At 44.7% G+C, this 12111-nt stretch overlaps 2 protein-coding genes across 4 annotated transcripts in view; one reads left to right on the top strand and one right to left on the bottom strand.

Annotated features, from left to right (window-relative positions):
- Positions 1-175: 175 nt before the first annotated feature.
- On the bottom strand, positions 176-3228 carry smim15 (small integral membrane protein 15). The gene is made up of 2 exons (XM_037098979.1): positions 3091-3228; positions 176-884 (listed from the first exon to the last, which is right to left on the bottom strand). The coding sequence occupies exon 2, from the start codon at positions 851-853 to the stop codon at positions 629-631; it is 225 nt and encodes a 74-aa protein (XP_036954874.1). The 5' UTR covers positions 854-884; positions 3091-3228; the 3' UTR covers positions 176-628.
- Positions 3229-6937: 3709 nt separating this feature from the next.
- LOC119019964 (zinc finger SWIM domain-containing protein 6-like) overlaps positions 6938-12111 on the top strand; it is a 46624-nt gene continuing 41450 nt past the window's right edge. For all 3 annotated transcript variants that reach the window (XM_037098971.1, XM_037098972.1, XM_037098973.1), the window contains exon 1: positions 6938-7370. In XM_037098971.1, the coding sequence (XP_036954866.1) occupies positions 6938-7370 (433 nt within the window). The remainder of the gene's footprint in view (positions 7371-12111) is intronic.

Genomic DNA, 12111 nt, shown 5'->3' with positions numbered 1-12111 from the left:
ACTTCACTTGTCACACCCTTATCATTTTTCTCTTTGACATTAGAGTCAGTGCAGTGAAGCCTAATTACAAGCTCACTATTTCAGTGTCACAGGGGATGAATACTTTTTACATTGACTGTATTAAAAGCACTTGCTGTATTTCTTCCAGTCTTATATTAAATCCACACAGAGGAAATTAGTTTTTTCTTATCAACCATGAAAACTTTATTGATTAGAAAGTAGTATTTGGGATATTTTTGAAAGTGACTCGGAAAAAGTTCCAGTATGCTCATTACATTGTCAATTCAGCAGAACATGGATGCTAACAATGGAATGCAAGGTGTTGCAACAGCTGCGCAATATTATCAGCGGATCTCTGTATAAAAACATTATACAGATGACCACTGTGCTCTTGCTGACCAAAGTCCCACTGGGACGAGCTTCCTCCAGGCAGTACTGTCCGTCTCAGCACTGTTAACGCCTGTGGGGCCAGTGTCCCTCATCCAACCCCGGACATGAGGCGCTGTAGCCCTGTGCTGACAGTAAGGCTGGGACGAGGAAGGGCACCGTGTCATTATTTGGAATAAGGAGGGCTGCGAGCTTGGTGGTTGCTCCTCTTTTCTTATGCCCTCGTTCTACCCTCACAGGCTCAGTCTTTCTTGGTCCTCTTGGCCTTGGCTATGTTCTCCTGCCGTTTCTGCTTTTTCTTCTGTTCCCTGTCACGTGCCTCGATCATCTTGGCTAGTTTCCAGGACAGCAGTGCACTGGCAATGAAGAGAGGTGTGAGAGCCAGTATGACAGTGGTGAGGAAACCGTAGGGGTCTTTGGCAGCCCACTCCACCACATACTCTGCCCATGCCCGAACGTCAATCATCCTGTTCAGCAACGATGAAGCTCAGTCAAACCTGAGAAAGGACACCAGGAGAGGGATCAGTGAACATCCAGAACAGTGTGATATGAAAAAACAGAACATGATAACAATAACCAAGATCCCCTCTAACAATAATGATATTAGGAGTGGGTGTGGAGGTGCTAAGGATATATATTTCTACTTTCACAGTGCAGGAAATTTCATAACCTACCTGTCAATAATATTGTCATATAACACATATTCTGGTACACCTGTTGATGCAGGTTGCTCTTTTATACCGTATATTATACAATACATGTGTGTGTGGGACCACTGGTTGAAGAAACAAGTTAACCAAGGTACATGAGGTTCTTCAGCATATTGATTAGTTCTAAACTTGAATTATATACACACACACACACCCTTTCTGGATAACTGGCAAATACCAGTGTTTTCACAAGGTTTGTAGAAGGCTTGGGTACTCGCAGCAATTTTGGTGTCCTTCACAGAGAATTTTCAAAGCATTTTACACTATTATTTTTATCATATCTATGTACAAATACTATAATATCATTAATAATAAACACTGAAAAAGCTAAAAAAAAAAAAAAAAACTTACAAAATTAATGGTAAAATTGGTCTGGAAAGCCCTGCACACCCAACGAAGTGCCTTCTCACGTTGCCGCACAAAGCAGCAAGTTGATAAAGGTAAGTGAGGTTGTTTTCCACATATTGATTAGTCTTAGCCTTGAAACATATACATAACCTTTCTGGATAATTAGCAAGTTTTCGCTTGTCGAAGAGTTAGGTGCCCATATTCTGCAAGGATTTTAACCTCCTTGCCAGATAATTTTGTGTATGTGTTTGAGTTCAAATCCTTTTGGACCACTATTAATTACATAGTATGATGAGCACAAAAGTTGGAATAGCTAGAGCAGATGATAGAAAATCAACACTTGGGTGTTGCACATAAGTCTCGTCATGGTAGGAAAATCCTCGAGGACTCAATGAGGTACTTTCTCATAGTGAGGCACATTGTTGCCTTTCATTACACTCGCTCCTTCACTTCCCTCAATTCCTATGGAGGTTAATATGACCCAATAATATATCTGCAACATCGTCCTCAATGGCCTAATTTACCCCTAGATATACTAAACAAAGCATTATTAGCTATATATTACAACATATGGCAGCTTTATAGGATTGGGGTTATTTTTGCTGTATTTGAAAACAGCAAAATCTCTGACAGTTGACAAATTGCTATAAATTGTCCAATCTAAAAATATATTCTGCAGGGTTTTTTGTTTTCAGTAAATCTGGGCTACATGGTGAGAGTCAGAGGGTGTTGAAAAATAGGCAGTGAAATAAGTCTAGTAGTTGTTCTGTCATTTGGGTAATAGGGTGTCCAGTGCTGAAGTTCTTCTCACTCATTCAAGAGCTAGACATCTAACTCAAATAACTTTCAAGAGCACATTTTCAGCCATTCATGAAGTCATTGTGAGCTGTAATTTGAGCATTTCAGAAGTCTACGTGAAAACTCACCTGACTCTAACTATTTTGCTCAATGTGTCACAATGTTGTCTCAACCACCATTTCAATGCCAGATGAAACGCAATAAATATCTAGATATACGGTCACAAGTCCAGTGATTATAGTCACATATTAACTGACCGTAAAGATAGCCAACAGGTACACACCAAGTGACCTGACTACTAATTTAACACAGCAAGCATAGATAGCATTTTGCTCGAGGTTTTCACTCCATAACCCATCGTTATCACAATGTAACCCACTGGCCTCGCTGTCATTAAAGATCGAGTCATGAATATGCTTTTTAACGAGCCATTTAATGTAAGTTATTGCTGTCTGAAACGGCCCCTCATAAAACCGCTAATGACCACCGGCTAACTAGCATCAACCCGAGTAATAGCTAACTAGCATATGTTAGCCGCATTCGGTGAAAACCCGTTATGAACCGTTTACTCTGGCTACAGCATCATACAGACAAGCTCCGGAAACAAATTTACATGGTCCGCCACAAGGATAAGATATGTATTTCAGATATATGGATGGGGGAATTATATTTTTACTGACGTTAGCAACGCCAGCTAACCCGCCCATCCATAACGGCCTAATTTTAAGTAGCCAGGGTACTAACTGTCGGCTAAACAGCGCGACAAATATGAGTGTACAAGCGATGAGACAACAAGTGCATAGTTCCATAACAGTAAGAGGTGGTAAAAATGCACTAATAAACTTACCAAAGTGCTGAGATTTATATACACGATAACAAGTACCAGCTCCTCCCTGTAACAGGAAGTGGTGTGGACCCTACTACTTACTGCCTGCTCGTGATTGGACATGACGTGTATCCTCAAACATGGGAAGTGTAGTCTTTTAGCCTCGCCTGTCAAACTACAAAGCACTGAAATCTAAATAAAGTTCTGTTTTTTGTGACTCCGGAGCGACTATTACATTTTTACTGACTATGGTTGTCCATTTTTTCATGTTCTCTCTCCTGGGAACACAAACTTGAAATAAGCAGCTGATAAAACAGTGCTTTTGCGGTAACATTTGAGCCAACAATTTGTGTAAATGTACAGTGGCAGTAAAAAAAAAATCTGTTAAGATAATTAATGGCTTTTATGAAGCATCACGTTCATTAATATCACCAGACAAATTTGTCAAAAGGAACAGTGCTGAGGTTTTTAAGAACGTCCAGAAAATGTAGGAAACCATAAAAGACAAGCAGAAGCATACAAAATGCAATCAATTCAGAAAGGCAATATGACACTTTTTTAAACAAATTAATTTTAATCCTATTCTTTAGCACATCTTAGAAACATTTGTGTGTGGCATAACATGATTTATTTTGAGACTATACTCTTTTGTCTGTTTAAATAGGAAAAATATGAATATGTATTCCCTGAATATGCTGTAAAATCATGTCTGCTATGTAGTAAGATAAAATGTAAAAACACACACACTATAGGCCAGCCTGTGATTGGATACAGAATCAGATGGCATAGCTAAAACTTCTGATCATGTATGCAACTGCTAGGAATGAAGCTAACAATGAGGCAAAAAACCTGTGGAAACGCAAAAGGCCCCACTGGCCTTCTGAGAAAAGATGACTAACATAACAAAGGAGGACCTGCTGGCTTTGTGAACTTCCTGTGGGGAAGTATTGAAACCAAATCAGGTTAGACCACATCTGCTCTGTCCATACGGCATGGATCACTTTCAGAGCAGTTCAAAGGCCAGCCTTTTAGACCTACTCACAGAGGAAGGAGAGGGGCAGCTGGGAACACATGCAGACATGCACATTGCAAACACACATTCTGGTTTACCAGCATAGTTTTGGCTGGGTTTTATAGACAATTTAGAAAAATATCCACGATCTGGTGGCTTTTTTGTTACGTGCGTATAATTATTTGCTTCTGCTACATGTCTACCCAGGCAGGGAGAGCCCAGGGGGTGGGCAATGAAGCCGCACCCTAAACCCCTGATGACTATTTGACTCCTACAGAAGTAGGCCCCCTTTTCAGGATGCAGCTATGGAACTAACATTATCAACAGACAGGGAGGAGGACCATAAAATGACTGCACCACAATTTATAGTTAACCAGCTCCACTAGTGGTGTGTGTCATAATGGTTACAAGAAAAACCGCTCGTCTGGCCAGACCTTGAGGAATTTTCAACATCCTTTGATTTTGCTTTTGATAGACTCACTACAGCAAGGAGTAAAAGAGTAGCAAACACGAGTAGACCCAGAGTTGTTACAAGGAGTATTATAGAAATTTAGTGTACAGTTGATAGAGACTAAAAACACTTAAAGACTGATGGTCAGAATCAATGGAGCAGAGTCCCAAACATCTCAATCTAAAGCCACCAGTATGGGTAAAGCATCAAAAACACTGGATCCTAGACTTCACATAAGGCAACTTTATGGCACTGAAGGGCCTTTATGGGTGGTAAATGCATTTCAAACTCCACATCCCTGGTTTGTAACAGGCGCTCCGTTTAAAATTTTATTGTGCCAATTGAGAGGCAAAGTCACGCCTCCTCCGGTGGACCACCAGGCCTTACCTCAGAAAAAAAAAACATGCATGGTAGTGAATGGCAACCGCCAAATAATGTGTTGATCCTGTTTGCTTGTGCCATGAATTATATGTGTGGTGTTAGAATTTTAAAGATTACTTTTCATCTTGAGAAAGTTGCAGTTTGATGCAAATGTATGAAAGATAAGAATGTGAAAATACTTGGTTATAAAGGCTGCCCACCCAACAGTCGCGTACTGTAAGTGATATCTCATTTTAACGCTCACCAAAATTCACTATAATTTAAACCCCCTGGAACTGGTCCCATATATAAGCTAGCTCACGGAACTGACAAACTCTCCTTCCATATAACTACAGTTTTCAAAATGGCCATATGTATCATGACTTTCACCTTTGTTGGGACTTTTTGTGTGCCAAGTTGGCGGCCATGTTGGTGCTGGTAAGGAATATGTGCGAGATTGACAAACATTGTGTGTGATTCATGGCAGTATGCAAATGGAATCAAAACTGAATCCTCCTATTGACTAATGTACATTTCTTTTTCTGATATGGTCCCATGAGGTTCACTGTAAGGGGTGTGACTTTGGCACTCAAGCTAACTCTGATGTCATCACCAGTGTTATATTTTCAGAGTGGTGTGTCACTATAATTCCCCCATCCATATCTCAATGAGTGCTACAGTCTTGACATCAGTTAATATTTTGCACTGCTGATCCCTCATCTCAAAGTCAACAGGTATTTTTCAATGGATTTTTGGTTAAATACCTAAAATAATTTCTGTCGTTAACACAGGCTTAAAATTTTAAATGCTATGTCGGAGGCATCTGGACTTGCCTCCACTTTGCCTCTCTATACAAGATGACCCTGATGACATCATCAGAGTTATTTTTCTCAGACTTATGGAAACTTCTCCCCAAGCTATAGCAGATGCCAAGCCTACACGTTTCTAAGTGCTGTATTGTAAGCAGCTGGACTGACTAACTAACCCTCCTCCGGGTAAAGGTGCAGAAGCCTCGAGGATGAGAGGTGAAATGTCTCCAAGAAACTGAAACAAGTCCTGTTGCCTACGATACGGCACTTCAGAGTTACCATGACCTGGATGACTGAGGACCTTCATCAACAACTACTCTACAAGTGTTTTTCATCCTGCTGTAAAATGTGTGTAGCAGCTGCTGAAACGCAACTGTTTAAACGTTAAGATCTTCTTTGTGTGTCTGTGTGTTGTGGGCTATATAACTATCCTGTAGCTTTCCACAAAAGTTATAATATTTCTGTTTCTATACATTTTTTGTTATTTCAGTTTAATTCAAGCGTTGTGTTGGAAATGTAACCGTCTGTTTCCCATTCCAGTGAAGCCACTCTGAATTGAATTGGGAGGGAGAACGCTTCTCTTTCAAAGTGTGTTTGTGATTAAATGTCTATATGGGGCCCCCAGCACAAGTAAGCCCATGCCAAACAGCTGACTTGAAGTGACTGATTAGTGACTACAGAGGACGAGCATGTCCAGCTCCGTATCTTTACATTCCCCTCCCACGCCCCCTCTGTCTCTAAAGAATCGAAAAAACAACCATCACGTTGTTATTGAAGAAGAAGCCGGAGCCCGGGGTGGTAGCACAGGCTCCAAAGGAAAAGAGTCAGTGTTCTTGCCCCCTTTTACCCCTGTGGGAAACTGCGGGACCGCCCCTGGATTAAGTCCCCGCCTTTAAACTCAAATAAGAAGGAAACTTCAAAGGCCGTCGGCCGCCGGGGCTCCGCCCTCGCGCTCCCGCACGGCTTCACAAAGGATTTGCCGACGTTCGGGAATTCCGCCTCCAGTTCCTTTTATAGCGCCACTCGTGCGCTGGCTGCGCTCCAGGATCCCGCCCCTCCTGGTTACTTTGACAACACAAAGGACTTCACGGAACTCGCAAGCGCCGCCCACCTTTCCAAATAAGGGCAGTCTCTCCATGTACGGCAAACAATCGGTGCGAGATTGCCCTTTTCTCTTCCTTATCCCGTTTATATGATCGGAGAGGAACTGCGCTTCAGGTTGGAAGCGGTGCGATCATGGCCGAGCGAGTCCAGCAGCCCCCAGCCAAGCGGCTCTGCTGCAGGCCCGGCTACAACCCGGCGTGCAGGCAGGGGCAGCGGGCTGGAGGAGTCCTGTGTGGCGGCGCGGGGTCCGCTCCGGGAGGGTCGGGGAATGGAAAAACGCACAACCCCGAGTCGTTGCTCGACATCGCGGCGCGCAGAGTCGCGGAGAAGTGGCCGTTTCAGCGGGTGGAGGAGCGCTTCGAGAGGATCCCGGAGCCCGTCCAGCGGAGGATCGTATACTGGTCGTTCCCGAGGAGCGAGAAGGAGATCTGTATGTACTCCTCTTTCAACGCCGGAGGAGAGGAAAGTGGAACTAGCGGGGACAATAATGACGAGACCCAGCTGCCTTTCCTACGGGGTGTCACTCTGCTGGAGGGTGGCTGGGTGGACAACGTATTGCAAGTCGGTGAGTGGACTATAAACGTTACAATAACGCAGGGGGAAAAAACGGCGTATAATAAACAAAACACCTAACTCGCAGCGTCTGCCCTTTTTCCTATGGAACCGTGCCAGACTTTCTTTTTTTTTTTTTTCTTTTAAAGGGCTTGCGTTGTGTGCCTCCCATAGCCGTGTGTATTATAAACAATGCAGGGTATTTCCACACCAGTCTGCCCCTATAGCTGTGTGAGAATAGCCTATTTTCAGATAAGCCCCGTAATAGTAGCCCCACTTCTCCTTGTTTTTTATGCCCACACCGAGCTGCGCGCATTGAATCGCCCAGAGCCATCCCAATTGGAAAGCTTAGCACTTTGTTCCTATTTTTATGTCTTTCCAGCTCTCCATGCCCCCACCAATGGTTACGCTAGACAAAAGCCCCCTATATCTTTTCACCGCTGGCTAAATAGACGATATTTAGAAAGGGTGGGAGGGGACGGCGATTTAAAGCCACAGTGCTTCTATTTTGTTTGCCAAACACCTTTGTGAGACTAGACTGAAGCTTTTGCTGGCTGCCTCTCCAATATTCAGTTAAAGCCCAGGCCTGTATGCAGCTGGTAAAAAAAAAAAGAAAGAAAGAAAAAAAGCAGAAATGCTTTTTTATTTCCTTCTCTCTCTCTCTCCCTCCTCTCTGCTGCATTATTAGTGGTAATGCTCGGAGTAAACAGAGGTGCTGTAGGCTCAGCAACCCCCTGCCTGCCTGCCTGCCTTGCTTTGCCTTGCCTTGCCTGGCTGGCTGCCTTTGCCAGTACAACAATATTTCACTGCAATCGTCAGTGCAATAGACTCAGCTGTCAATCCGACTCCCCACCCTTGGAAACGGTTCAGGATTCTAATCCCATTAACCCCCCCAGTTCATCTGAATCTTAATGCATTCTGCAAACAAGATTTTATGCATGATCTTCTTCCTCCCTCCCTCCATCCCTTCCTCCCTCACCCTCTCCATCTCTCCTCCTCCCACCCCCCCTTTGCTCCCTCTCCCTCTCCCTCGCTCACTTCTTGGCTTACTATCCCTCCAAAGAATCTGTGTGGAGATGGCTTCAGCTCTTGTGGGCTCAGAGAATGTGCAGTGCACAATAGTAGCCATGGAGCAGGCAGACAGGCAGGCAGCTCTCCCCTCCCTCTCTGGCCCTGTTTACCAGATTCCCCAGCATTAGACTCATTTATGCGCTCACTCTTTTCGGGGCTTTAGGAAGCCTCGGCGCTCGGCACAGGGCAGTGCGAGGCGTCACTGAGGAGATGTGTGCGGAAAATAGTGAGAAGGAGTGACAAAGAGGGCAACGGGGTCATCTTCTTCTTCTTCTTCTTTGGCCAACGCTTGTGAAAGACAGAGAGGGGGAACAGAGAGTGTGTGTGTGTGTGTGTGTGTGTGTGTATGTGTGTGTGTGTCTGTGGGGGGGTTGATAAACACAGAGGGGGGTTGTGCGTGCATCTGTGTGTGCATGTGTGTGTCCTCGTCTACACGGGCTGTCAGTCTCATCCTGCATGCTCATAGAGAGTGGAGGATGACAGGCGAGTACACAGCAGGAGGAGGGCATGTTATGCTGATTGCAATTTTCGCCCCAGAATTTTTCTTCTTCTTCTTCTCCTCCTCTGAGCTGGGGTAGATAAAGCGAAGGAAGGGGAAAATGATAAATAAAAGATGCAATCTACTCCAGGGGACAGGCAGCCACTGGAGGATGAGGGCTTAAAAGCAGGGCAGCATGGGAGGGGGGCTGTCAGCCACATCACACACCACATGTATTGGCCCATCAAACACATACAGTGGGTCTGGCCTGGATAAAAAAAAAGAGAAAAAAAAAAGGAAGAAGTGCAGGGTGGCTGTGAGGGTGTGTTTGTACATGCACACAAGCGTGCGCGGCTTTGTGTGGCTTCCTTATGTGTGCGCTGTCAGTGGGATGGGATTCAGTGGTGATGATGAAAGACAGTAGAGCGATAGAATAGATGCGGAGGTTATTGTGTACGGGGGGGAAAGCTAATATACTTGAATGGATCTGCTGTCGCTGTATTCCCCCCCCTGTCTCCTCCTCCTCCGCCTCCCCTCTCTCTCCCAAGTGAGCAGCTATAAAACTCTCCATATTTACTCCCCTAAGGCCAACTACCAGCCCCCAGTCTCCTGTGATTATTTATCTTTTTCTCAAAGACATTAATCACACGCTTTTTTTTTCTTCCTTTTTTTTTTTTTTTTTGCTCCATCTCTCTCCATACATCAGTGCTGCGGAGAGAGAGAGAGAGAGAATGGATAGGGGGGATGGCGTTTAAGGGGAAGAGCAATAGATCGGGTGATATCAAGAAAAAGAGAAGGGGAAGCCTTGAGGGAAAAAGTGGGTGGAAATGCAAAAGAGGAAAAGAGGCATTGAAATGGTGATTGCCAGAGAAGGGGATGTATGAAAGTAAAGAATGAAGCGCAGAGAAGGGGCGAGAGTGAGATGGATGGGTTGTTCTCTCTCCCATGCGAGCTCATCTGTTCCAATGCCAGCCTTCCAGATAAATATTCATATATGAATGCAAGTGTTATCTAGCAGTCCACTGCTCCTCCTGTTACAGCGGTGCTACAGCAGCCCAGCTCCAGGCCCTCGCTCGCACCCTTTTTCTTTCTGTCGGATTAGTGATGAATTTGTCAGCCGCTGACCATCTAGTGGAACACATACCTAACCCCTCAACCTGCTCGGGAAGGGTTCCTGTGTGTAATAATACATCAAAAAACCCTCATATGAATGGAATGAAATATGCATGTTCGCTTGGGGGCGAACGGTCCCGTGGCAACCACTGTCTGTCAGGGAAATGACGTTGTCGCGAGCTGATCACAGGAACATCAGCGGATCTCTAACAAAGTTTCCCGTTTTGCTCGAGCTTCTTGATCGGACCGCGCAGTGCAGGCGACTGAGCATCGCTTTTTACCGGGCGTAGGAAGAAAAAAAAACTTCCAGAGCTGCCTGTTCTGATCACAGCATCTGTTCTGCGGCCCCCCTTGTGTAATTTAGACTCGGCAGCTCATCACGCTGAAAGGAAGGCTAGTATTATGGAGCCCCGTCCTCTAATTATAGAATTCTAATCCTATGGCTCTAACATGGCATGACAAAGCATGTTTGCACTTCATTACCCTCCTTCCTGTTTTAGTCCTCCAGTCTGGGTCAAGTTCACCCTCTTCTCCTCTCATTCATTTCTGTCATGCACTGTCCTCCTCCTCCTCCTCCTCCTCCTCCTCCTCCTCCTCCTCCTCCCTTTGACCCCTGTATTTCTAACTCCCACCCCTCCCTGTCTGCCTCCAGGGCTTTGTGCCAGGAGGTATAAAAACAACATAACCCCCACCAACGCCACCACCACCTCCACACACACACACACACCACCTCACTCTTACTATCCTGTTACCGTAAACCCCATGTCCCCATGGAGTGACATACTGATGCCCGGCATATGTCGCTCCCTGCAATGTCATTAGCGTAAGCTACATGCTACAGCCTATTTATCCAGCTCTCCTTGTTAGGCAAATTGTTCACATAGAAGCTGCATGTCATTTTATCATGCAGCTGCCCCAAATCAGAGTGATGAGCCGGACACGTCGCGGAGGGGCTGTTTTTAAATTCAGGCGGAATGAAAGTAGATATGCATATCCCGTAGCCTATTTTGGTGTATTTTCCATGGTGGTGTTGTCGGACCAGATAGCCTATAATAATTTTTTCGCTCTCCCCCGCCTAAAATATCACTGAATGTCCATGGCAGTCACGCCTGTTTGAGTGTGAATGTCATCCTCCTCTGCTCCACCTATTTCGGAGACGAATTGGCGTGTGTATGTGTGTGTGTGTGTGTGTGTGTGTCTGTCTGTCTTGCGCTTCTGCATGCTCATAACTCAGGTTAATTTGTTCACGCTCTGGAGAATCTTAATTAGGTTTCTGCGTCATCTACTCTCTCTCTCTCTCTCTCACTATCCCAACCTCTTTTTTTTTTATCATGATGTCAACGAAACGTTGAAAAAACAACCGGGTTGGAGGTTCCCCCTGTTTTTTTTTTGGTTTTTTAAAAACCCAGTACACTTTTTTTTCTCTTTCTCGTAACGCAGATGGTGGAAAATCACGAGACAGACTCTACGTTAAGCTCCTAAAAGGCACGCTTTAGGTGTGTGAGCGGAGGAGCCGTAAATCCACCTGTCTCTTCCTGTTGACTTTAAATCACATGTGTGCTTAGCATTCAGTCAGTATCGTGGCAATATCAGACGTAATTTACAACAGTACGGCACACAGACACAGACAACACCCACAAAACAAAGAGGCTGATAAAAAAAACAAAAAAAACAACAAAGAGTGTTTGCGCACACTAGCAGGTTATTGTTTGTGCGACAAAGCCGTAAGCCGAATGCCAAGGAGAAATGTGTACCTCTTACGAAGGTGGAGTAACGCCGAGCGTGTTTGTGCAAGAACACACGCACATTATTTTTTTTGTGTGTCCTGCACTTTTTTTCTGAACTAAGAATTCACAGGGCTTCACAAAAGGCCTTCTCGAGGACCCGCATCGACATTTCAAGCATTTTGTCCATGGAGGTGCAGAATTTAAGATGCCAAACGTGAATCTTGCATGAGTGTGTTGTCTGCGAGACGCTTATCAGGCCGAGCTGGGGTGGGCTGGTTTATTTTTTTTTTTTTGGTGGTGGTGGTTTGAGGGGCTTGTTCTTTTTTGTTTGTGTGTGTGGGCCGTTTCTTTTCATGTGGGTGGAT

The sequence above is a fragment of the Acanthopagrus latus genome, chromosome 5, assembly GCF_904848185.1.
Source record: "Acanthopagrus latus isolate v.2019 chromosome 5, fAcaLat1.1, whole genome shotgun sequence".
Lineage (NCBI taxonomy): Eukaryota > Metazoa > Chordata > Actinopteri > Spariformes > Sparidae > Acanthopagrus > Acanthopagrus latus.
This window is presented reverse-complemented; position numbering and strand designations above follow the sequence as displayed.

What these genes read in the sequence shown, in the direction of transcription:
- smim15 (XM_037098979.1), bottom strand. Translation starts at nt 853, where the DNA reads ATGATTGACGTTCGGGCATGGGCAGAGTATGTGGTGGAGTGGGCTGCC.